At 33.5% G+C, this 25187-nt stretch overlaps 1 protein-coding gene across 7 annotated transcripts; it reads left to right on the plus strand.

Annotated features, from left to right (window-relative positions):
• Positions 1-93: 93 nt before the first annotated feature.
• On the plus strand, positions 94-24898 carry Pnisr (PNN interacting serine and arginine rich protein). 7 transcript variants are annotated; one of them, XM_013363168.4, is made up of 13 exons: positions 95-236; positions 712-748; positions 9902-10013; positions 11506-11694; positions 13054-13277; positions 14691-14862; positions 15948-16138; positions 17911-18048; positions 20154-20253; positions 20965-21018; positions 22161-22331; positions 23211-24297; positions 24547-24898. In XM_013363168.4, exons 3-13 carry the CDS (start codon positions 9926-9928, stop codon positions 24575-24577), a joined length of 2445 nt encoding a protein of 814 aa, XP_013218622.2. In that variant the 5' UTR covers positions 95-236; positions 712-748; positions 9902-9925; the 3' UTR covers positions 24578-24898. The 7 variants fall into 7 exon arrangements, with proteins under 7 accessions (XP_021589348.1, XP_013218622.2, XP_077875709.1 ...); XM_078019583.1 differs by having other exon boundaries at positions 9921-10013; XM_005335878.4 differs by lacking the exon at positions 712-748 and having other exon boundaries at positions 96-236.
• The last annotated feature ends 289 nt before the right edge of the window (positions 24899-25187 follow it).

A 25187-nucleotide genomic window follows, 5' to 3' on the forward strand; every position in this document is an offset into this window, starting at 1 on the left:
TTTGCCCATAACAAAAATGGCATCGGACCTTGTCAATCCGCCACAGTGACGTGCCGACAAGCAAGGAGTAGTGCTAGTATGGCTTCAGATGACAAGCGGATGTTATTAATATTCACTTCCGGGTGAGTCCTATCGTGCGCCATCTTGTCTTGTTCGTGAAGAAGTAGAAGCATCGAAAAGGGTTGGAGAGGTATTGCAAGAACCGTGGCGACAGCGGTGTTCCGGAACAAGAGTGGGTAAGTGATGAAGAACAATTGCACGTGGGGACTTGCTGGATTATTACAAACCTCTTGGTTGCTGTGGCCTAGGTACCATGAGTTAAATAGGCTGCGTACGCTGCTTGGCGTGACTGCTGGAACCTCATTCCCTTAAAGCAGCAGTGTCTGCCTGACTTGGTGAATCAAAGCGGTGCTGTCTGTAAAAGGGAAATGTTATTAAAGAGAGCGCGCACTACCTTTTCTTCTAATTTAAGAGTTTCTTCTTGGATGAGACCGGACTAATTGTTGGGCTCCTGACCGGCCGTTAAGTACTGCGCGTGCGCAGTGGGAACTCTTCTGGGGAGGGGGTGTTGCGGCGGCGGAGGAGGCGGGGGCCGAGGCCTGGAGCTTACACTCTGCGCGGCTCCAACTACGCAGGCGCGGCTGAAGGCCACTGCGTCCTGTTAACTACAATTAGTGCCTTACTTTTTGTTTTTCTTGTGTTCTTATCCAGTGATGGACGTTATGTGTTAAGCTTCACAAGGAAACAGGTAGTATATTTCGGTTGTTTTCGTCTTATAGTGAATAGTATCGTCACTTAAATTGGGCTTTGGACAAATTTTGATTCTGGGTGATTAAATTGTTAAATTAACATTCTAATTTAAAATCCCTTATTAATCTGTTTCCCTCCCTGAACCACGTAAAGCAAAGTAAACCTGAAATTTCTCATTTGAATACAGTGAAAACAACAAAACATGAACAAAAAGATTTTACTCTGGGATTTTTGTAAAGTGTAAAAGGGCTATCGGCAGAATAATAGTAAATCAGTTCTTTTAAGATGCCCTTGAGAGAGACTGTTTTTAAAAAGTTATTAATAAACTTTATATTTTAGAATAATTTTTGATTTACAGAATAATGGAGCAGATAGTACATAATCGTCCCTCCTTTCCCGTTTCTTCCCTGATAAGTGTGGTACTTTTTGTTACAATTTATGAAATGATATTGATAAACTGTTATTAACGGAGTCCGTGGTTTATTACTATTTCCTTAGTTTTTTAAACTGTAGTTATTTTTTCTCACCAAAATCCTGTTTAGGGCACCACATTACATTTAGGTGTCATGTGCCTTTAGTCTCCACTGGCCTGTGAGAGTTTCTCAGGCTTTGTTTTTTTTATGACTAAAAGGGGTTGAATTGTGTCCCCCAAAATTCATATGTTGAAGTCCTAACTTCTTTACTTCAGAATTTGACCATATTGGAAATAGGGTCTTTTTTTTTTTTTTTTTTTTTTTTTTAGTTGTATGTGGACACAATACCTTTATTTTATTTTAAACTTTTTATGTGTTGCTGAGGTTTGAACCCAGTGCCTCACGTGCCATACCACTGACCCTAGCTAGCCCCAGCCCTGGAGATAGGGTCTTTAAAGAGGTAAAATAATATCATTCTCATGGGCCCTAATCCAATCCAATATGACTGGTTTCCTTAGAAGAAGAGATTTAGATGCAGAGGGATCTACAATCTGAAGAGAAAAGCTTCAGAATGAAATCAATCCTGCTTGAAGCTTTGATCTTGGACTTTCAGTCTCCATGATTATGAGGAAATATATTTCTGTTGCTTAAAGTAGTATTCTGTGGTAGTTGGTTATGGCAGCCCTGGCATACTTCTGTAGAATAACCTTTACATTTTTGAGTGTTGGTCAGGTATACTGGAATTTGCCAGATGTTTTCCTCATGATTGAAATGCTGTTAGTGGTTTGGGGAGGATGATCACTGAGGTAAAGCCCTTTTCATCACATGATATAAAGAGTACATACTCTTAGTGTGACTTAACATATTGATAGTGAGTTTGATCATCTTCCTGAGATAGTGTTTGTCAGGCTTTACCATTGTTAAGTTACCTCCTTCTCTCCTTTCCATGCTATACATTTTGGAAGGAAGTTGCTTTGCATAACCTTTAGTAATGGAGAGTTATTCTCCCCCTCCATTAGGGTGGAGTATTTTCACAATTTATTTGGAAATCTCTATGGGGGATTTGTCCCTTTCCTCCTGTTTGTTAATTTATTTAAGTATTTATTTATTTGGTAGTGAGGCTTTAACCCAAGGGTGCCTGACTTCTGAGCCATGTCCTCAACAAATTTCAATTTTTTATTTTGAGACAGGGTCTTGCTGAGTTGCTTAGGGCCTTGCTACATTACTGAGGCTAGTCCTGAATTTGGGATTCTCCTGCCTCAGACTTCCACGTTGCTGGAATTACAAGTGCGTCTCACTGTGTCCAGCTTAATTAAACGTTTATGTCAGTGTAGGCCCATGGATGTTTATTTTATAATCTGTTATAATCCAGTATAGCTTCATTTTGATTTTTAAATTGTTTCAGCTTTGACCATTGGCAGCTCTTTCAATTTGTGTACTGTTCCTCTTTTATTTATTTATTTTTTTGTAGCTCTTTCGTATTTCTTGGCACCATAAGATGGTCCAGTCACATATTTCCTGCCCCAGTCCTAGAATCAGCTCCTTCTCTAAGAACTCATCGTTCTTTTATTGACAAATGACATAGAACTAAGGTGTACGTGCATAAACATGCTCATTGCTAATTGTCACTTTAGGCCTTTATTTTTCAGTTATTACTAGTTTGGGGGGCATTAGAACCAAACTATCCAATTCTGCATTGTTTTTTTAGTACTGTTCCTCTTTTGAACTACAAGCTGCAAAATATTTCACTGTATACTAAAATGCATGTGAAATCAAATCAATTTTTTTTAACCACATTTCAAGAATAATCTTTACCAGTGGCATTTCCACCTAACTTGAAATTAAACAAATGAATTCTTTTTGACTTTGAGGTCACTTGTGTGTAAGACTGAACTGCCAGGTGGAAAGAGGATCTTTGTATTTTGTGACTTTTCAGCTTTATGTTTGATGTGAGAATAATTTTACCATATGCATCAAAAGGACAGGTGTGTTTATCTGTCTTTTGCAGGAAGGTGTTTACTGGGGATTGAACCCAGGGGCACTTAACTGAGCCCTACCTTTTTTATTTAGAGACAGGGTCTCACTTGAGTTGCTTAGGGCCTTGCTAATTTGCTGAGGCTGACTTTTTTTTTTTTTTTAAAGTTGTAGATGGGCACAATATTTTATTTATTTATGCAATGCTGAGGATCAAACCAAGGGCCTCACACATGCTAGGCAAGCACTCTACCACTGAGGCACAACCCCAGCCCCGCTGAGGCTGACTTTGAATTCATGATTCTCTTGCTTCAACCTCCCAAGTTGGTTCTATATCTTTGCATTTGATTCATGAGGGCTTTAAAACACCAAATTTTAATTCTCATTCATCTCTGTCTCACAGTCTGTGGGTGACCTTTGCAAATATTAACAACTGTTGTCATTTTAGGAAACTCAAGAGACAGGATGATTGTAATACAAAATCATTTCAGAAAGGAATAAGCTAAATGATCATTTCTTGACTATTGGTTTCATAGAGTTATCATAACAAATTTACCACAAAGTGGATGGATGGCTTAAAACAGCAGAAATTTATTTCACAGTTCCAAAGACAGTCTGAAATCAAGATTTGGCAGAGCTGTGTTCCCCTGGGCTGTAGCGTCCTTCTTTGACTCTTCCAGCTTTTGGTGCTTTCTGTCAGTCCTGGCCTTGACTTGTAGACTCCTCACTTTAACTTCTGCCACTATTGTCTGTCACATGACATTCTCTGTCTGGGTATTTGAGTCTTTTGTCTTGTAGGGAACCCAGTCATTTGTTTAGATGTCACCCTACTTAAGTACAACCTAATCTTAACTTGAGTACACCTGCAAAGACTATTTCCAAATAAGGACACATTCACAAGTATGAGGGAGTAGGACTTCAACTTACTTTTGAAGAGACTCAATTCAGTCTGCAACACTGGTGATAATCATAAGCTTTTTATTTGTAGCAGTGTGATAGTTTTGATGATGCGGTATAAACCTTGATTTTTTAAAAAATCTTTCTGGTCTTCCCAAATCCCAATTATTTTCCAAGGATATTACAGTTAACTTGACCGTGCGAAGAAATATACTCTCAAAAAAAGGTTTACAATCTGACTCATCAGTCATCAAATTTCTTCAAGTTTAAAAAAAGTTGAGTCTATTGATCTTTAAAAGTAAGTCTAAAGGAAGTATAGATAGATTGGGGTCGAATTTTGATGTTATAAAAGGACAGCAGCAGTATTAGAATGTCATTTTCATGACCAAATATTAATATATTTACTTGGTAACATTTTAGTGAATGAGTATTTAACCACTTAGTATGGACAGAGCAGTGTAGAGAATTCAGATATTGTAAGATATTTCTTCTCCCCTCAAGAAGATTCTTCTTTAAGCCAAGACAAAAATATGAAAACTCATTACATTTTCCCTGTAAGAAGTACTGTGTATATCATCTTTAAATTATTAAGGAACATTTCAAACAATGCAGAAGTATAGAGAAGTCCCATGTTTAACAGTTACTAACATTTTCCAAATCATTATTAAACCAACTGTAAACGTCATTTTCAATGCTATATTTTTGTGCTAGTCATTAAACCAAAGTGATCCTGAAGGTGTAGCTAAGTTAGAGCACTTGCCTAGCATTTTGGAGGCCCTTGGGTTTGATCTGCAGCAGTGCAGAACAAACCAAGGAACAAAAGAACCACAGTGAATTTAAAAACACAGTCTGCCCTATCAGTGGGTTCCATATCTTGTGGGTTCAACCAATTGCAGATTGAAAATACTTGGGGGGAAAAAATAACATCTGTGCTGAACATAGACACTTTTTTTTCTTGTTATTATTTAAACAATACAGTATAACAACTTTTTACATAGCATTTACATTGTATTAAGTACTATAAGTAATATCAAGATGATTTAAAGTATATAGAAGGGTGTGCATTAGTTATATGCAAATTTACACCTTTTTGGATAAGGGACTTGAGAGTTCACAGATTTTGGTGTCCATGGGCATCCTGAAACCAATCCCTCACAGATACTGAGGGACAAAGCATGTCTATCTGTTGATTACTCAGTGAAAGGCTTTTCTACTACTTCTGTTTTTCACATTTTGTATTTGTTAAGTTTGTTAATAGTGACGATATTATGGTGAAAATGAAGAAAGAAAGAATAGGACGCCTAAATTCTTAGGTACTTGTTTTTTAGTTAAAAAATAATGAAACCTTTTATCAAGTGTTGAGTTATATTGAAATATATATAAGAGATAATATTAAATATCTAAATATATATGATCTTTGCCTAAAATCTCTTCTTTTTCTACAATCTTTAATGTAACTGTAAATTTAGTTTTCATGACCAAGGCGCCTCTTTTGGACTAAATTATAGAAATTTACTCTATAAGAAATGAAATAAAAGTCTGGTGATTTGCCCAGTGTCTCTTAGTTAGGTGATTTTTGTCTTAATTTTTATTTTCCATATCAGTCATTATTGATTATGCTCATCAGCTTCCCTTGATTTATATCTTTTAAAATCTATATATTTTGAAAAGTGCACTCATGATAAAGTCATTCAAAGAGTGCAGAACATCATAATCAAAAATCAAATATCCCTGATCTCTATTTATGTGTCTGTGTAAATTTTTCTCACCACTAACATGGTTTGTAACATATCTGTCATAAAAATCTACCTTATTCATTTAAATAACTGAATAGAGGTACATTTTTTGGTTCATTTTTATATCTATACCCTCATCCAGGAGTCTTTCTTGGTAATCAGATCAAGTTTCTTAATTCCAAATTTAATTGAAGCACCTTAGTAGCTCCTAGCTTTTATTTTCTTTAATATTTAGTTTGTTGTAGTTGGACACAATATTTTCATTCTATTCATTCATTTTTATGTGGTGCTGAGGATCCGGGCCCCGCACATACTAGGCGAGCACTCTACCACTGAGTCACAATCCCAGCCAAGCTCCTAACTTCTAACTTCTTCCATATCTTTTATTGTCACTTTCTTTTCTGTTTTTTTTTTTAATTCTTCTCTGCCTTTCACAGTTTCACATCTTTTTTTCCATTTTTCTCGGCTTAAATTTATCAAACACTATACTTGAATAGTAGCTTCCATAAGAACTTTCAGAAAGAAAAGCTTTGGGATACATAACAATTGTTACATTATAAGTGATTGGTTTAAAAATATAGAATAATGGCTGTAAGTAAAACAAATCAGACAGTCAAAATTATGTAAGTAAAACTTCTTGGTATATAGGTATATATCTGAAGTTATTGTTCTTTTTTAGAACTTATTTTTAGGAGGGGGATCTCAGTAAGTTGTTCAGATTGATCTTGAACTTAAAATCCTCCCCTCTCAGCCTCCAAGTTGCTAGGATAATAGGCATATGCAGCTATGCCTGGCACTTTTTTTTTTTTTAAATCAACCTATGATTTGGTGAGAAGTCGGGACAATAAGACAAATGAGTTCTTTCAAAGATAAAATGAAAATCTGTGTAAGTCTTAGATTATTTCTGGAGAATAAAATGCACTTGAATAGGAAAAAAAAGGGCTTTATCAACTTTTTTTAAAAACCTGCTACCAGAAGTATACTGAGAAAGTGCTGGTAATGATACTAACCACCACTAATTGGAACTTTCTGTGCTGTTTACATGTATTTTTCACTATAATCCTATGAGGTAGTCATTATGTCTTCCATTGTTATAGGAGGGGAATTCAAGGATTAAAGACTATTTTGCCATGTTCTAATAGCTAATAAATAGGTAGAAGTAGGCATCATGAACCACAGCTTATGCTCTAAAGTCTAGGTGACAAGTGATGGTCAGAAAAGTTAAAAGGAGAACTGAAAAAATTCATGACATCTATTAAACTTGAGTAAGAAAGAGAAACTAGTGATTTCTGGAAAAGAAAATTTATGTTTCAGAAATGGTAGTTATATATACTATTTAATCATTAATGTGGTTTTACTGTTTGCGTCTCCAGTAGGCACCTTATAGAACTCTGTCTACATCATGTAAAATTTAGGATTGAAAAATCCATGCATTGAATTCTTTTTTTTTAATATTTATATTTTAGTTATAGGTGGAAACAGTGTCTTTATTTTACTTTATGTGGTGCTGAGGATCGAACCCAGTGCCTCATGCATGCTAGGTGATCGCTCTCCCTCTGAGCCACAACCCCAGCCCCCATGCATTGAATTCTGATAAAAGCTGTTAAAATTTGGAAACACAGCAAAGTTGTGCTTAGGTCAGCATATTCATTCTCATAAATATAGGTCAACAAATTTCTTATTAACCCTGAGAAGTACCATAAACAAAAAGACCACTCAGTTATTATTCATTTGGTGTTGTCCTGTACTGTGTGGAAACTGAAAAGATGGAAAAAATTTTTCTTTGTTTTTGTTTGTCTTTGCTAATTTTCAAACAGACTTTTATAGAAAAATCTGAATTAAGCTAGGACACAGTGGCATATGCCTGTAATCCCAGCTCCTTTGGAGGCTGAGGCAAAGGGTTAGTGATGCAGCTCAGTGGTAAGGTACTTGCCTCATATGTTTGAGGCCCTAGGTTCAATCTGAGTACCACCGAAAAAAAATTGAATTAATGCATTTTATTACCTTATTTTATACCATTTAAGTTAATGCCAGGCAGACAAAAATATTTTCAAATGTTTGTCCCCTTTTTCTCATTTTCTAAATTGTTTGACATTATATTGTATGGTGAATGGATTGTTCAAGTAGATAACATATTTAGAAAGTGTTTTAAAAAAAAGATTTTAAGAAGCTTTGCCTCTTTATTTTCAGTGTATCTCTTTTCCTTAACTTTATAATGGTAAAATAATTCCCCATTATCAAATTAACAGAAAGTAAACTTTAATGTGGAAATAATCACACTTTTATGTTGTATCTCTGAAATTTATTCTATTGTAATAGTCATAATCTAAGAACATACACATTCTCCCTCACACCATCCCAGTATATAAATATTTGTGCTGTTAGGTGAATCAACCTAAGTTTCAAACAGAAGGAGAACCTCTGAGTCAGTTAAAATAGCAGTTGGTATTGCTTTTTGGTGTTTCCTTTTGATTTGTTAACTTTAATTAAAGCTGAAATTAAAGTTACTTTTTGAGGGCTCTGATGACTAATTTAGTTTAAAGGACTTTAAAGTTGGGAAATAAAGGAGGAAGTGCGGGTAGAAGAAAGAAACACTGAAAAGATTTAAAAAAGAAGTATATTTAGCTTGGAACTGATGTCCAATTCCAATTGTGGTACTATGTAGTACTAGTTTTGTTTTCTTCTACTGAGTAGTTTTGCCTTTTAAAGTAATCGAGATAACAAAGAAATGTACCACCCCTGGTCCACAAAGAAATCAGAATCAACCACTAGCAGAACTATATAACGTTCTGAGAATACTGCAAAGACTTGAATTGCATTTCCCTAATTTGCTAATGATGTTGGACATTTTTTTCATGTATTTGTTGACCATTTGTATTTCTTTTTTTGAGAAGTATTTATTTGCCCTTTTATTAATTGGGTTGTTTTTGGTGTTAACTTATTTTGGATTCTTTATATATTCTGGATATTAATTCTCTGTCAACAAATAGCTAGCAAAAATTTTCTCCCATTCTGTAGGTTCTCTTTCACATTCTTGTTTCCTTTTGCTGTGCAGAAGCTGTTTGATTTGATGCCATCCCATTTATTAATTCTTAGCATTATTTACTAAGTTTTAGGGATCCTATTGAAAGTTGTTACCTGTTACATTGCCTATTGTATACATTTTCTTTTATGAGTTACATAGTTTTCTAGTCTAATTCCTAGATCTTTAATCTGTTTTGAATTGACTTTTGTGCAGGGGGAGAGAGAAGGATCTAATCTCTCTTTTCTTGAATAGGGTTATATATCAATGATAAAGTACGAAGATAACAGACTTGTAGGAATTTAAAAAATTTTTATTAGAAAAGTTTTCAGGATTATTTACAAAAAAGCAGGCTAGTTATGGTGACCCACTCACAATTTTTCAATCTATTTAACATGTTAAGAAACCAGGTCTTGGAGATTCTCTCACTTTCTGGCTTTGTCTGATTGTTTCTTCAGATATTGTTTATGTCATTTTTTTTAATCTTCTATAATTTCTTTAGTTCAGTTAAACATTTTTGGTAAGAATATCCATAGTGATTTTGGGAACATAGTACTTCCATTCATAGACACCTCACAATCTTTGGGGATGGTGTTTTGATAACCTGTGAATTTGATTTCTCATCAACTTTTCTTCCAAGTTTTCCTGAATCAATTATTAGATTTGGCATTATGGCAGTTTTCTAATTCTGTTCCACTGTCTGCATTTATTAACTATAATTATAAGGAGAAACTTTCTTCATCAGCTATCGCTATTTAGTTAACTCTTTTTCAGGAGTCATTTGGAGAGAGAATAAAAACTGTATAATTTTCAAAATAATCAGATTTCCAGAAAATTGTATATACTTATATTTTTACCCTTTTTAAGCTAAGTTGATTAGAGCTTTTCTTTTTTTGGCCACCAAACTCTAACATGAGCATTGATATAAAATTTTCTACTCTTTCTGACCAACCTAAAAATTCTAGTCATCTCTGATAATATATTGATCAGAATTTTAGAGCTCTAATCACATTAATGTATCATCATATAATAATTTCTGGTGTGTACAGGTAAAAAATTAAAGAACTTGCAGTGTAATTTTTAAACTATGTTTAATTTTTTGAAAATAGAAAATCTATATTTTTAAAGAAAGAATGTGGGATCAAGGAGGACAGCCTTGGCAGCAATGGCCCTTGAACCAACAACAATGGATGCAGTCATTCCAGCATCAACAGGATCCAAGTAAGAAAAAATTGAATTTGATAAGGAGTGGGGCGGGTATTTAGAAATGGAGAGATGATAGGTAACAGAATTGGGATTCATTTTGAATCATCTTATGATCAAAATGTAACTTTTATCATTAACAGCCTTGCCATAACATATGTAATAAGAATTTTTCTTTGAAAGACTTCCCCCAAGGATAGAAAGCTTTATAAAGATTTTACATATTAGTGTGTGTTGTTTTTCCAAAGAAATAAAAAATTTACTGCTTGAATAGAGCATACTTTAATTCTTTTTTCTTTTCTTTTTTTTTTTTTTTTGTGGTGCTGGGGATTAGAATACAGGGCCTTGGGCATACAAGGCACACACTCTACTACTGGGCTATATCTCTAGCCCCTGTTGTTAATTCTGAATCTTACACAATTAGATCAAATTCAGTGTATGCTATACCATAGCACTTTTAAGATTTCTTTTCACTATGGAATATTTCAAGCATATATAAATATAGAATAATAGTATAGGGAGCTTCTCCCTCTCCCCCATATGTTTCTTTACTTTAACATTTGTTTATGTTATGGCCAACTTTATAATCTGATGCCATTTGTTTTTTTATTATCTACATAACATTCTGTTGTAGGATCATACTATAATTTAACAAAGCCTACTTTTGGATATTTGTTTACAGCTTTTTATTTTTAAAACATATGATTTTGTGTACATATCATTATTAACTTGTTTAATTTTTTTTTTAAGTAAAAGAGCTAGGTTTGCTAGGTTGCAGTTGCAGATTTTGAAAGTTAGAGATACACAATGCTAAATTTAACTTCATCCAGATTATGCCAAATCTGAATTTCACTGAAAGTATGTGAGATTGTCTATTTAATCTTTACTGAACTGAGATGTGAAAAAGATGTGTCCCATTCTATTTTATTTGTTTTATTAATAATATTTGATCTTAAGCTGGAGAAGAAGTGAAGAGACCTTCAAGATAGTGAGGGACAATGAGTTTTGAGTGAAGAATGACTACAAAGTTTTTAAGGAAAGTGTATTTTGACTGGAGAAGGGAGCCTTAAAGAAGGGCAACCCGGAGAGGAGCAGGGAGAGATAACTATACTTATTCAGATCTGTAGGCTCAAAGGTAGGCCTGGAAAGAAGAATATAGTACATGCTAAGGAAGAAATGGTTGACTTTGATTACTTTTATGGTGGTTTAAAAAGAGGCAACGGGAAACTTTTTAAAAATTTAGTAAAAGTAAGATGCAGGGCATTAACGTCCTATGAGTTAGTATGAGTAATGGGTTAAAATGTCTTTGTGGAGTTCATTTTAGAAGATGTTAAGTAGATTATGCTGAGGCCTGAGTATGGATTAGTTTCTAAGCATCTTTTGAGGTATAACATTCTATAAAATTTTAAAGTTTTATTAAGGAATAACTGAGATGCTTGTTTTATTAGAGGCACTGTTCTTTTTTAGCTCCTACATTCTGAATGTTAAATTCTGTGTTAATTTACGTTAGGCCAGATTGACTGGGCAGCATTGGCTCAGGCTTGGATTGCCCAAAGAGAAGCTTCAGGACAGCAAAGCATAGTAGAACAACCACCAGGAATGATGCCAAATGGACAAGATATGTCTGCAATGGAATCTGGTCCAAACAATCATGGGAATTTTCAAGGGGATTCCAATTTTAATAGAATGTGGCAACCAGGTTTGTTTACATTTTCCAAATTTTAGGACTGTTTTTAAAATAAAGTGAAGGTTAATGGTAAATTAATTTGCTTAGTTTTATGACTTCTTGAAATTAATGCTCTTTAAAGAATAGGCAGTCTCAATTTGATTTGACCTTGACATTTAGTGGTTAAAATTATTCTGTGCTCATTCTGCTAGCATTGTGGCACTCAGTTTGATTCTTTTCTTGGTTCTTCATTCCTAGGCTGACAGGGGCTGGGAACACTCTGGAAACCTCACTTGGCATCTAGGGAAGAGAGCATTCTTTGTCTCTCTGTTGCAACCTCTGGCCTTTTCAGAAGCAGCACTGGCAGAGTACATGTCTAGCCTCTAATTAAAGAAAAATTGTGTCACTATGTGACAAATAAGTCTGTCAAATATACTCTGCCCCTACCATCCACCCATCTTACTCTTTCCTTTTTTCTGATAGTGAAGATCTTCCATAAGTTTCTGTTTGTTTTATTTTTTGTTTGTTTGTTTGTTTTTAATTCACAGTATGATTTAGATTCCTTGGCTAATTCCATGGCTTGTATTTTTATTGTTTTTTAATAATCACTTTAAACTATTTATAGAAGAATTTCTCATTTGGGTATGCTGATGGTGAAGTCATATTCCCCTTTCCCTATTTATTGTTTCTCATGTTACTATAAAAAATGGAAATACAGGAAGGAATTCCCTAACACTATTTTAAAAATAACAAATATTCTAATTTTTTATATTGTGAGGTGATTTATTTCTAGCTTTCCTGAAAGCCAAATTTTCTCAAGTTTGAAAATGTTTTAATCCCCAAGTTCAAGTTTATAAATGACTCACCCTGGCATCCCCATTCACCAGTTTTACTCTACTGGTTTTTTTTGTGACCCTGGTAAAGTTATTTAACATCTGTGTGCCTCAATTTCCCTTCATGAAATGGGCAAAAATAATACCTGATTTCCCCTACCTCACAGGGATGTTGTGAGGATAAATGTGTTCATGGAAGAAAGAACTTATATAAAAATTTAAGTATTATTTTTATGGTGTTATTGAACAAGAATAGAAAAATTCAAAAAGTTTCTGTGGATTTATGTTACATTCGTTAAAAATAATTTTGGGCATTTGATTCCCATTTGTTTAGGATGTGAATTAGAATGGATTTAACTCATTTGAATTATTTATAAGATAGTTTAGTTCTTTGCCTATTTGTAAGATATACAAAAGGAATTTGACCAAGAAGTCATAAATTGTTTTTTAAAAAATCTGTTTCTTTACTGAAAAATCTAGCTTTCTTGAAATCTTAAAAATTTGTGTTGATTTTGTCATAACCCCCTGTTGAATATTTTTATGCCTAAATCCTAAATAGAATGGGGAATGCATCAGCAGCCCCCACACCCCCCTCCAGATCAGCCATGGATGCCACCAACACCAGGCCCAATGGACATTGTTCCTCCTTCTGAAGACAGCAACAGTCAGGACAGTGGGGAATTTGCCCCTGACAACAGGCATATATTTAACCAGAACAATCACAACTTTGGTGGACCACCCGATAATTTTGCAGTGGGGCCAGTGAACCAGTTTGACTATCAGGTGAAAGATATTTTGTTGCTTTAATATTGTAGATGTGCACGTAATCCATTTTTGGAAGTATCTCATCAAGAATACCTAAGATATGTGTTTCAATTTTCAGAGTTGTACAGATAAGCATGTACAGTGTCTCAGAAAAGTTATCAATTTATTAAAATTATTAGATTTTTATTTTCTGATTTTTTTATTTGATTAGGAAAATAGTGTAAGAAACATTAGAGGAAATTTTGGGTAAAATTAAAAAATGTATAAATTCAATAGTTACATGATGCTTTGTTTCTAATTTCAAAGTGATACATTTAAATATTGAATAAAGTTTAGAAAATGCACAGCAGTTGAATATATTATTTATCAATAATAGATTATTTTTAAGACATTAATAATACACATGAACATAGATCATCTTCCTAACTCTAGGTCCTTCTGCTATGTAGAATTATGACTTTTCTAGTGGCTTTCTTGTTGTTGTTGTTTTCCCATTCCAACATGACATATTAATGGACTTGTACATGATATCCTTTGTAACATCCAGTTCATTCCTAGGGACATAGAACTCTATGGGGAATAGTGTTATTATGTGAGACTTTATTTTCTGTATTTACTCTGCTATGGTCTACCCATAAGTTATAATGCTAGATGACATTTTGAAGTAACTGATTGCAGTTGTTACTTTATAAACTGAGCTGTCATGATTTAAAATTTGAAAACCCCCATATAATATTTCACTAATTCCAAGGTAAATTTGGTAATGTATTTGCCTTGAGATCGAGTTAATATATATCCAGATACTGGTTGTATGCTCTCACTTTCTATACATATATGGTGGTTTTATTTTATTTTATTTTTTTAAGAAACATAGTGATAGAGAGATTCTACTTACCCATTTTACTTGTGAATCCCATGCTAACAAGACAAAGAATTTTCTTTATTGGCAACAGGCCTTAGAAAAGCCTCTGAAAAATAGCAGAATTGCAAAAAAAAAAAAAAAAAAATTACTGTAATAATTCATTTCTTTCTTTGCTTATACATAAATAGATTCTGCAGGATTATAGGAATAACTTGAGTTCAGTAGAAAAAGAAAGTTTAAATTGACAAGAAATTTCCTATATTTTCTAATTAAAAGAAAATTTGATATTTCATGTATTGGTGCCAGTAGGGCTTCTATACAATTGAAAATAGTGTATCAGCTGAGTTTTAGAAGGCTCTTTACATTTAATAGGCAAAAATCTTTATCTTTCTTAAGAGAAGTAAGCCTAGGTTCTTGGGGCTTACAGAAATATCGGTGGATGTTAGAACCATGGAATTCTTGGATTTGCTGCACACATGGATTTCTACTGTCCCAGTTCATAACACACGTGTGTCCCAGAGAGTGTATTTTTTTAAATTGAAGAAAAATAAAATGCAATACTCTTTCAGCATGGGGCTGCTTTTGGTCCACCGCAAGGTGGATTTCATCCTCCTTATTGGCAACCAGGACCTCCAGGACCTCCAGCACCTCCCCAGAATCGGAGAGAAAGGCCATCATCATTCAGGGATCGGCAACGCTCACCTATTGCACTTCCTGTGAAGCAGGAGCCTCCACAAATTGGTAGCTATTTAAGTTTGTTGAACCACAATTGGCATGATTTCTTTATCACTGTAAAAAGGGTGTCTTTATTTTCTTAAATTGTTTTAATGCCTCTGATATGTTAAAATTTAGTGCTTGAAAACCCTATCATTTTAATAATATAAAACCTTAAAATTACACAAAAGATGCTGATTTATAAAAGATTTTGAATAGTCTTTAAATATTTACCTTAAGTTCTGTATTTTGTGATAAAATGCAATTTTTGATGACTAGAGAATCTTGCAGTTTTCTTCAGTGTTGATATTTCAGTACATTATGCAGTTCTGTGAACAATTCTCCCTTTTTAAACCTGACTCTTCTCCATCTTGGCTCTTTTTTTACTTTCAGTTCATCTGGTACATTGTGGCCAAATTAATTTTCCTTTAATTATTTCACTCTCCATAAGTATTTTGGTAGAAAACTTCAATTTTTAAATAACCTTAAAGCTAATTTATTGCCAGTGCCAGTTTACATAAATACTACTTTTATCTGGAAAGTTACAAATCATCTAACATTTAATTGACTAGAACATTTAAAGTCTTTTCTTTTTAAATTTTAGGAATATTCTAATTATGGCTTTTTTAACTTAATGAATTCTTAATGTGAAAATTTAGTTGTGCTTTTATTTGACTCTGCTTTCATATTTTAGGAAACAACTTAATATAGAATTTCACCCACACACATATTACTGACTTTTAAACTTTATACATATTCATTTATCTCTTTAAGCTTCTGTTTCTTCACCTATGAAAGAGATCAGATAATAATGGTAATGTCTTCTGACTTTTGTAAGGATTAAATGAGGTGACAGTTTAATGTGTGTGTGTGTGTGTGTGTGTGTGTGTGTGTGTGTGTGTGTGTGTGTGTGTGTTTTATTGTGCCCTGGCAAATTATAAGCATTTGAACATATTTGATATTACTTTGAAAATGGGATGGTTTTAAAGAAAAACATGATATTGATGGGCTTTGTGTTTTATTTTTACTCACAAGTTTGTAGAAAACCAAGAAGGAATTCAATTGTTATGATTTTTACCTGACTTATATATATATTTTTTGGTGTAAAACAGATGCAGTAAAACGCAGGACTCTTCCAGCTTGGATTCGTGAAGGTCTTGAAAAAATGGAACGTGAGAAGCAGAAGAAATTAGAAAAAGAAAGAATGGAACAACAACGTTCACAGTTGTCCAAAAAAGAAAAGAAGGCCACAGAAGATGCTGAAGGAGGAGATGGCCCTCGTTTACCTCAAAGAAGTAAATTTGTAAGTAGAATCCTTTGGCAAGAAACTCCCTGTGATAATTTTGTCTGTGCAAAAAGTTTGAGATTGATAATTATAAGAAAAATTAATGTTTCTGACATTACTTGCAGTAAGTATTCTGAGGTTTATTTTTTATGTATTATGGGAAAAAAGTAGATGAAGTAAAGAGGAACTATGAGTTTATAAAACATTTTATTCCAGAAAGAGATTATTCCATCAGATTCTGAACTGGTCTAAACAAATCTATATTCTTTCATTGTTGTTCAGCTGACTCCCTAAAACTATATTAAATAGCAGTAAAGCCCTGGGGTTGTGGCTAAGTGGTAGACCACTTGGCCTAGTATGTATAAGGCACTGGGTTTGATTCTCAGCACTGCATATAAAATAAAGTCCATTGACAACTAAAAAAAAAAAAAAAAAAACTTATATGGCAATAGAGAAATAACTCTGCCCTTCTTATGAGTAAATACTTACACCTAAGGATATAATATATTTCATTGTTTTTGACATGAGTAGTGAAAATCACTGTGTTTTAAGTCTTTTAATCTTCATTCATCAGTTAAATGGCATGAGAGGTTTAGGAATTTTCCTATTCAACATTAACATGTTCCTAGCTGGTATGACAGCCACATCAGTACTCAATATGTAACTCAGGAAACGGGTCTTCCCCTCAGGGCCATTTTCTACTTCAAAGGTAAGTTTCAAGTACAGCAGGATAACTGGATTTTGGTCTTTGGTTTTCCTCAAAGATCTTAGGTTAATTTTATTTTTCTTCCAAAACACCTCTGCCAAATCTATTATATAGATGTTATGAAATGAGAAAGAATAAACACTATTAGAATTTACCTTTTCTAAAGATTAAAGAAGATCTTTATATGACACAGTGGCTCTCCAGATTTCTTTTAGTGTCCTAAAATAATTGGAGATTTTCCTCCCAAATGCCTTTGTGTTTGTATTGCATATATTTGTCCCTTGGTTCAAATAGTTTTACCATAATAGTATTTAAATAGCTATCTTATCTTTTTCTTAATAGCATTGCAAGGAGTTATGATAATGGGATTTTTGGGTTTTGTTGCTGCTGCTGCGGTTGTTTTTGACTAAGCAAGGGTCCCCTTTTTAGGGTATGGTATCTAGACATTGAAACCTAAAACTATAAAGAGATACAGACAAACTGCTGGCATTTTCTTAGTCTCAAGTAAACCTAATTTCTTATGTATCTGTCTATTGTTAAGTTTCAGGGCAAGCTGAGATCTTGGAACCGACCAGGGATTTTTCATATTAAGTCACATGTTAGGTAAATGGCTTAAATATATAGTTGTAAAAATTATTTTGACTAGTACTGCTATGGTCCATTTATCTAAAATTCTACAGGCCACTTATTTTGGGGCCATCCTGTATAATGGATATCAATTAAATTTTATCTCTGACTGGGATATTTTTCTGGTTATTTATAAAATAAGGTCAAAATTGACCAAAGAGAGAAGAAAATTGAAAAAATAATTGATTTTCATCAGCCTCTTTACATTCCTTCATGGGTTATACTTTAAACTACCAAATGAAATCTGTACTACAAAAACGTAATTTAGAGGGGCTAGAAGGGTGCTCAGTGGTAGAACACATGCTTAGCATCCAGGAGTTTGATCCCAGCACCAAATAAGAAAAACAGTATAATTCAGAGAGCAGTTTCACTTGTATGTTTTTATCAACTTTAACTTCAGGTTTTGTATTTTTCATAAAGATTTTATATTATACATCAATTTGGACTATTTTTGTAGGATAGTGATGAGGAAGATGAAGATACTGAAAACATTGAGGCTGCAAGCAGTGGAAAAATCACCAGAAGTCCATCTCCAGTTCCTCAGGAAGAGCAAAGTGAACCAGAGATGACTGAAGAAGAGAAAGAATATCAAATGGTATTATGTTAAGTTCTTATTATGTATAAGGATTTGTGTATAATGTTTTAAAATTGATTGGTTATCTAAAACATTTAAATGGAGGAATCTGAAACAGTTATGAACTATTTCTTCATATATGTAGATTGCTAGGCAAATTATGTCTACCAGATTCAAATAATACCCCTACCACTACTACCCTGAAAGAATTTGAATAATATAAATAAATCACAAAATTATAACCTATAAAGCAGTTATTAAGCTCATTTCTTAATATCAGTGATGTAATTAAACAGCGTTTTACTGGTTGAGACCCAAGAGAATATGTTGATCAGTTACTTAAAAAAAAAAAAATTTAAGATGTAGATAAACACAATACCTTTATTTTTATTTATTTATTTTGGAACCAGGGATTGAACACAGGAGTGCTTAACCACTGAGCCACATCTCCATCCCTTTTTGTATCTTATTTATTAGATACAGTGTTTCACTGAGTTGCTTAGGGCCTTGCTAAATTGCTGAAGCTGGCTCTCAACTCACGATCTTCCTGCCTCAGCCTCTTGAGTTTCTGGGATTACAGGTACATACCACTGTGCGTGGCAATACCTTTATTTTTATGTGATGCTGAGGAGTTGAGTCGAGTGCCTCTCTCATGCTAGGCAAACACTCTACTACTGAGCTACAATCCCAGCCCTGATCTGTTATTTTCTAAGGTTTTTTTTTTTTTTTAAATATATATTTATTTTAGTTGTAAATGGACCTTTATTTATATGTGGTACTGGGACTCAAACCCAGGGCCTCACACATGCTAAGCAAGTGCTCTACCACTGAGCCACAACCCCAGCCCCTTGTTTTGTTTTTTAAGTAGAAATACTGAGAAAGATTAGAAGAATTTACAGAAAAATAAGTTTAGGAAGCACTGGGATTGAACAGAGTTAATTGTATTTCTTCATTGTAATAGTTTTTATTTATTTATTTATTAAAAATATCTTTATTTGTATGTGGTGCTGAGAATCGAACCTGGGCCGCACACATGCCAGGTGATTGCACTACCGCTTGAGCCACATCCCCAGCCCCTGTAATAGTTTTTAAAGCCTCTGTTATCTATAAAGTATATTGTCAGTTTGTGAGATTAGGAGAATAATGTGATGTACTTCCCAGAGGCCTTTGAAACATTGAGATAATACCAATTCAGTCTGCTCTCATTTTAATAGATGGGTAATAAATTAGAAATATAGAGAGGGTAGGGGACTAAGAGTCTACATTTCAAACAATTTTTGGTAGCCAAATCAGTGCAAAAATCCAGTTCATACTCCAAACCTAGTATACTCTCCATCTTACGTGACATTAACTCTTATTTAAATAGCTGTTATAGTTTATGAGTTACATTATGGTAGTCAAGAATAAAAGAACTTCATCTGGTAGTCCTTAACTTTCCTTGCCCTCTCCCCCATTGATATTTTTAACCTAACCTTAAGAAGTGATTAAGAAACTGATACCGTTCTGCTTACCAGTATTATTAAACGAAAGCCAACTTCTTTAATTTTAAAGCACCTATAGAAATTTTTATTAGGAACTATTAACTTTTTGTATCATTCTAGAATAAAAATTCAGTGTTTGGGGGTAGAAGTGGTAGAACGCTTTCCTAGCACGTGTGAGACACAGTTCAATCTTCTCAGGACCACATTAAAAAAAAATTAAGTAAAAACAAACAAAGAATTCAATGTCTCTATAGATGAACTTTTTTTTTTTTAAATCCTCATGACTTTGGAATTTTTAAGTTTCAGTGTTTTAGAATAGCTTTCAAGATAGATTGTTCTTGGAATGGCTGCTCTGATCTCAAAATGCTTGATGAAGTGACATATACCTATAATCCCAGTGACTTGAGAGACTGAAGCAGGAGTGTCACAAGTTGGAGGCCAGTCTCTGCAACTTAGCAAAACCCTGTCTCAAGAAAAAAAATAAAAACAGCTCAGTGGTAATGTACTCAGTAGTAATCAGTAATCAGTCCTTAGTACCAAAAAGAAAAAAAAAAAAGGCTTTGAATTTTAACTTTTTGAAAATACCAAGCTGTATTCTTAACTATAATAATAAATAAGAAACTGTGTATAAATATTTTTCCTTAGATGTTGCTGACAAAAATGCTTCTGACTGAAATTCTGTTGGATGTTACAGACGAAGAAATTTATTATGTAGCCAAAGATGCACACCGGAAAGCAACGAAAGGTATATTGTGGGTGTTCTTGGTTTTGTTTTTCTGGGGGAATTTTGGTTTTATTGATTATTTTGGACTTTTGTTGTCCTCTGAATTACTATATAGATATTTAAATAATCTCCATGCATGTTTTAACTCTTTGGGAAAGATTAGATTCATAAATACCATATTAAAACTATATAAATATATTTATCTGACCTACCTAAACACAAATTAGCAATCATGCTATTGTCCTATAACATGTATTGTGGCAAATTTCTGATGTTCAATTTATTTCACCATATTTTTTTTTTATAGATACCATGGTATCAATATATGACTTATAGTATAATATATTTGACAATGAATTTTTAATTTGCACTTTGTGAATTTTCAGTTTTATCACTTATAATTCTCACAGAAAAAAGTGATTTCCATCCCCCCATGATTTTAGTAACACTTTAAATACATATTGAAGACAAAAATTATGTGCTGTATCTCAGAAATACAGTTGTACTAGTCAACATTTTTCCTAGTTATAAACCAATTTCAGCTCACATCAGAATTAAAATTTCAAAGCCAGACATGCTACTGGTTTAAAATGAATGTTATGTTTTTAATGTTTCTTCTCTCCCCAAAAAGCAGCAATAGTAGTAGATTTAACAATACCATAGACTCTCATGACTATGAAATTGTGGCTATTTGTGTTAACATGTTGTTCCTGTTGTTGATGTGATACAAAGCTCCTGCAAAACAGCTGGCACAGTCCAGTGCACTGGCTTCCCTCTCTGGACTCGGTAAGTGTTTTCCTTATTTGTGAGAGGGCCTAAAGGGAAAAAAAAATCACACTTACCTTGTTTCTCCACATGTTCTGTATTGAAACTGCACTATTCTTACTCATTTTATAAAACCTAGATCTCAGGGTTATATCAGTTTCTAAAAAGCTTACTTATTTATTTTTTTTTTACTTAAAGCAGTCATAGTTGGACTATTAGAAATGTAATGGTTAATTGTAGGTTATTGGGGCAAGTTGAATGAAGGATTTCCTCATTAATTGCTCCAATATGTATATTGTATAAATGTATAGTTATATATTAGTTTGTACTTAAGAGGTCATAATTTAGCCATGATAGTATCTAAGCTCACTTTCAGAATTATTGCATACATACCTTAGGCATTTGTCTATCCACTAATGCTTTTAATGGCTTTTATATGAATTGTATTGCAACAAGTCAAGTTTTTACATAGAGAAAAGGGTCTACTTATCATAGGATAACTGTAGTGATGTGTTCAGAATTTGCTGTTTGCATGATACATTATCAAGGTTCTAAAACTTGAATTTGCCTTTTCTACATCTTCATTTCATAATTTTTGTGAGGCACAAGAGAACTGGGTAAAACCAAATGCCCATATGGTTTTGTTATGGTTACTATTTAGATCACTTCAGGGTGGGGAGTAGTTTCAGTGTCATATCAGTTTTGTACCAATGAGAATTATAGTATACTAATTTTAGGGAAAAAATGCTTAGTATCCTACCTGAGATTCCTAAACTTTGGACAATGAAAGATTTAACTTTAGAAATATTTTCAGAATCATCATAAATTCTATTAAGATAGTTGAATTGATTAAGCTTTAGTAAGACTTTATTACTACCCTGTTAAATGGTTTTGTTGGCCAGTGTGGATAGTGAAACAGCCATTATCATGTTTCCATAATGGTGAAAAATATATAAAATACCCCAGAAAGAATAAGATATAAAGTTGTCTCAGTGTTCAAAAAACTCCTTAAACATTTGAATTTATGCTTCTCCCCACCCCGAATAAGCATATTCTTCCAGGAAAAGGCAATAAAAAAAAAATGAGCTTTCTTCTCGGACCTTAAAAAGTTTTTAATGGTAGCATAATTTTTTCATATGATAGACTGAGCTTTATGCACACAGGTGGACTGGGTGGTTACGGATCAGGAGACAGTGAAGATGAGAGGAGCGACAGAGGCTCTGAGTCATCTGACACTGATGATGAAGAATTGCGGCACCGAATCCGGCAAAAACAGGAAGCTTTTTGGAGAAAAGAGAAAGAGCAACAGCTATTACATAATAAACAGATGGAAGGTATATCTTTTAAACTATCAGGATAGAATGAATTTTGAGTCTAGATTACAAGTAATATGTGTTATAACTGAAACCAAGGTCACAAATTTTTCATTGTTTTAGGAGCCATTCATTCCAGTGGCTGTAAGCTAATCTATTTAGAGCAACTTTATTTCTTGTTAAAATTGTTGAAATGAAAAAGAAGATATTTTTTAAGTGGAGGAATGTTATTTGTAAGACTATTGACAAGTAGGTTGGATATATGGGCATAAGGAAAGAAGGCCTAGAAATTTTTTATTTAAAATACTTTACCTGAGGACAGCTTTTAAGGGTTTATATAATACTAGGAATAATGAAAGAAAATATTAGAATTTCTTTTTTGAAAAATGTTAGACAATTTTTAAAGATGATTTTTAAGAGTTAGCTGCTCAAATTTTTCTATGAATCACTTACTTTCCTTAAGTTGCTGTAATTGAACAAAAGGGAAGACTTTTTTCCCTTCATATGCATCTCCACACTTTAATACTCTTTGTGACTACCAGAATGGTAGCTAATTAGTAACATGTAGCTATTGAGTATTTGGGATGTGGCTAGCCCACACTGAGAGGTGCTGTAAGGTATAAAATACATACTAGATTTCAAAAATTATACATTAAAAAAGTAGAATATTCAGTTCTAATATATTGGGTTAATAAAACATTCTAATTAATTCCTTCTGATTCTTTTTACCTTTTTAATGTGGCTACTAGAAAATTTTTGAATTTCTTATGTTGTTTATATACTAATTCTATTAAATAGTGCTGCTTTATTGTTAGAACCTGATACCTTGAAATTTGGTAGTATAGGTTTTTTTGTTTTAAGTTCAACTTTTCATAGCCTTTTTGTCTTTTTCTGTTTCAGAAGAAAAGCAACAAACAGAAAGGGTTGCAAAAGAGATGAATGAATTTATCCATAAAGAGCAAAATAGTTTATCACTGCTAGAAGCAAGAGAAGCAGATGGTGATCTGGTTAATGAAAAGAAAAGAACTCCGAATGAAAATACATCAGTTTTAGAACCAAAAAAAGAGCATAAAGAAAAAGAGAAACAAGGAAGGAGTAGATCAGGAAGTTCTAGTAGTGGTAGTTCCAGTAGCAATAGCAGAACTAGTAGTACTAGTAGTACTGTCTCTAGTTCTTCATACAGTTCTAGCTCAGGTAGTAGTCGCACATCTTCTCGGTCTTCTTCTCCTAAAAGGAAAAAGAGACATAGTAGGAGTAGATCTCCAACAACTAAAGCTAGACGTAGCAGAAGTAGAAGCTACTCTCGCAGAATTAAAATAGAGACTAATAGGGCTAGGATTAAGGTTAGAGATAGGAGAAGATCTAATAGAAGTAGCCTTGAAAGAGAAAGACGACGAAATCGGAGTCCTTCCCGAGAGAGACGTAGAAGTAGAAGTCGCTCGAGGGATAGACGAACCAGTCGTTCCAGTCGCAGTAGGAGTCGAGATAGGCGTAAAATTGAGGATCAACGTGGAAATCTTAGTGGGAGCAGTCATAAGCATAAAGGTGAGGCTAAAGAACAAGAGAGGAAAAAGGAAAGGAGTCGAAGTGTAGATAAAGATAGGAAAAAGAAAGATAAGGAAAGGGAGCGTGAACAGGATAAAAGAAAAGAGAAACAAAAAAGGGAAGAAAAAGATTTTAAATTCAGTAGTCAAGATGATAGGTTAAAAAGGAAACGAGAAAGTGAAAGAACATTCTCTAGGAGTGGTTCTATATCTGTTAAAATCATAAGACATGATTCTAGACAGGATAGTAAGAAAAGTACTACCAAAGATAGTAAAAAGCATTCAGGCTCTGATTCTAGTGGAAGGAGCAGTTCTGAATCTCCAGGAAGTAGCAAAGAAAAGAAGGCTAAGAAGCCTAAACATAGTCGATCGCGATCCATGGAGAAATCTCAAAGGTCTGGTAAGAAGGCAAGCCGCAAACACAAGTCTAAGTCCCGATCAAGGTAGTATACTTTTTAAAGTATTTTGTCTGATTTTTAAAAAAAATTTGACTGAATTTATTCAAAGTTGAAAGTGTCCTTTCTCTCTCTCTCTTTAATAAACTCAGTTTGGTACTTGGTACTTGATAAATGATCATAGTTTTAAATAATGTTAGAAATCCTATATAATACTATTTATTTTAAATTGCAGATTTTTAATTTCAAACACATTTTTATTTTTAAATTTTGTCTTTTCCCTTTGTTTTTTTCCAGATCAACAACCCCTCCCCGTCGTAAGCGCTGAGGAATGATGTGGCAAGAATGCCATGATGTTGTTTTAAAAAATTCCATGAGTTTTAAGGGCTTGTCTCATTATAGAGGCACATTGTGGCTGTGTAGGTGAAACCAGAATCTTTTTTTTTTTTTTTTAATCTGTAAATAGGTGTATTTTTTCCCAAATGCTGCTCCAAGTTACTTAATAGGATTTCTTTGTATTACATTTTTTTCAAAAAATAGTGCATAATAAGACTATAAACATGCCATTCTCTTTCAGCTGTAATGTTCTTAAAATTATTCTCGAATGTACTGTGATGTCAATAAAGCTCTTTAGTTCATTTTTGTTAAACTCTTGCACCGTAATTTTATGATTTTAATCTAAGGAACGTACTTTTATAAAAAGGCAGCTGGAATTTTGTATAACAGGTTTTAAAGGTACTTCCTCCCACTTCCCCCAGAGAAAACGGTTTTAACTTAGTAGTTTGTCAAAGTTTGTAAATTGTGCCCATGGACTTTTGTCAATTTCTAACTTTAAGGGTATGGAAGAGGGCCAGAAATAGACCTTTACTTTTCATTTGGAAGGATTTAATCAGCTTTCTAAACTTCTTATTTTGGGGATTTTCAAGTAATATATTCTC

The sequence above is a fragment of the Ictidomys tridecemlineatus genome, chromosome 8 (genome assembly GCF_052094955.1).
Source record: "Ictidomys tridecemlineatus isolate mIctTri1 chromosome 8, mIctTri1.hap1, whole genome shotgun sequence".
NCBI lineage: Eukaryota > Metazoa > Chordata > Mammalia > Rodentia > Sciuridae > Ictidomys > Ictidomys tridecemlineatus.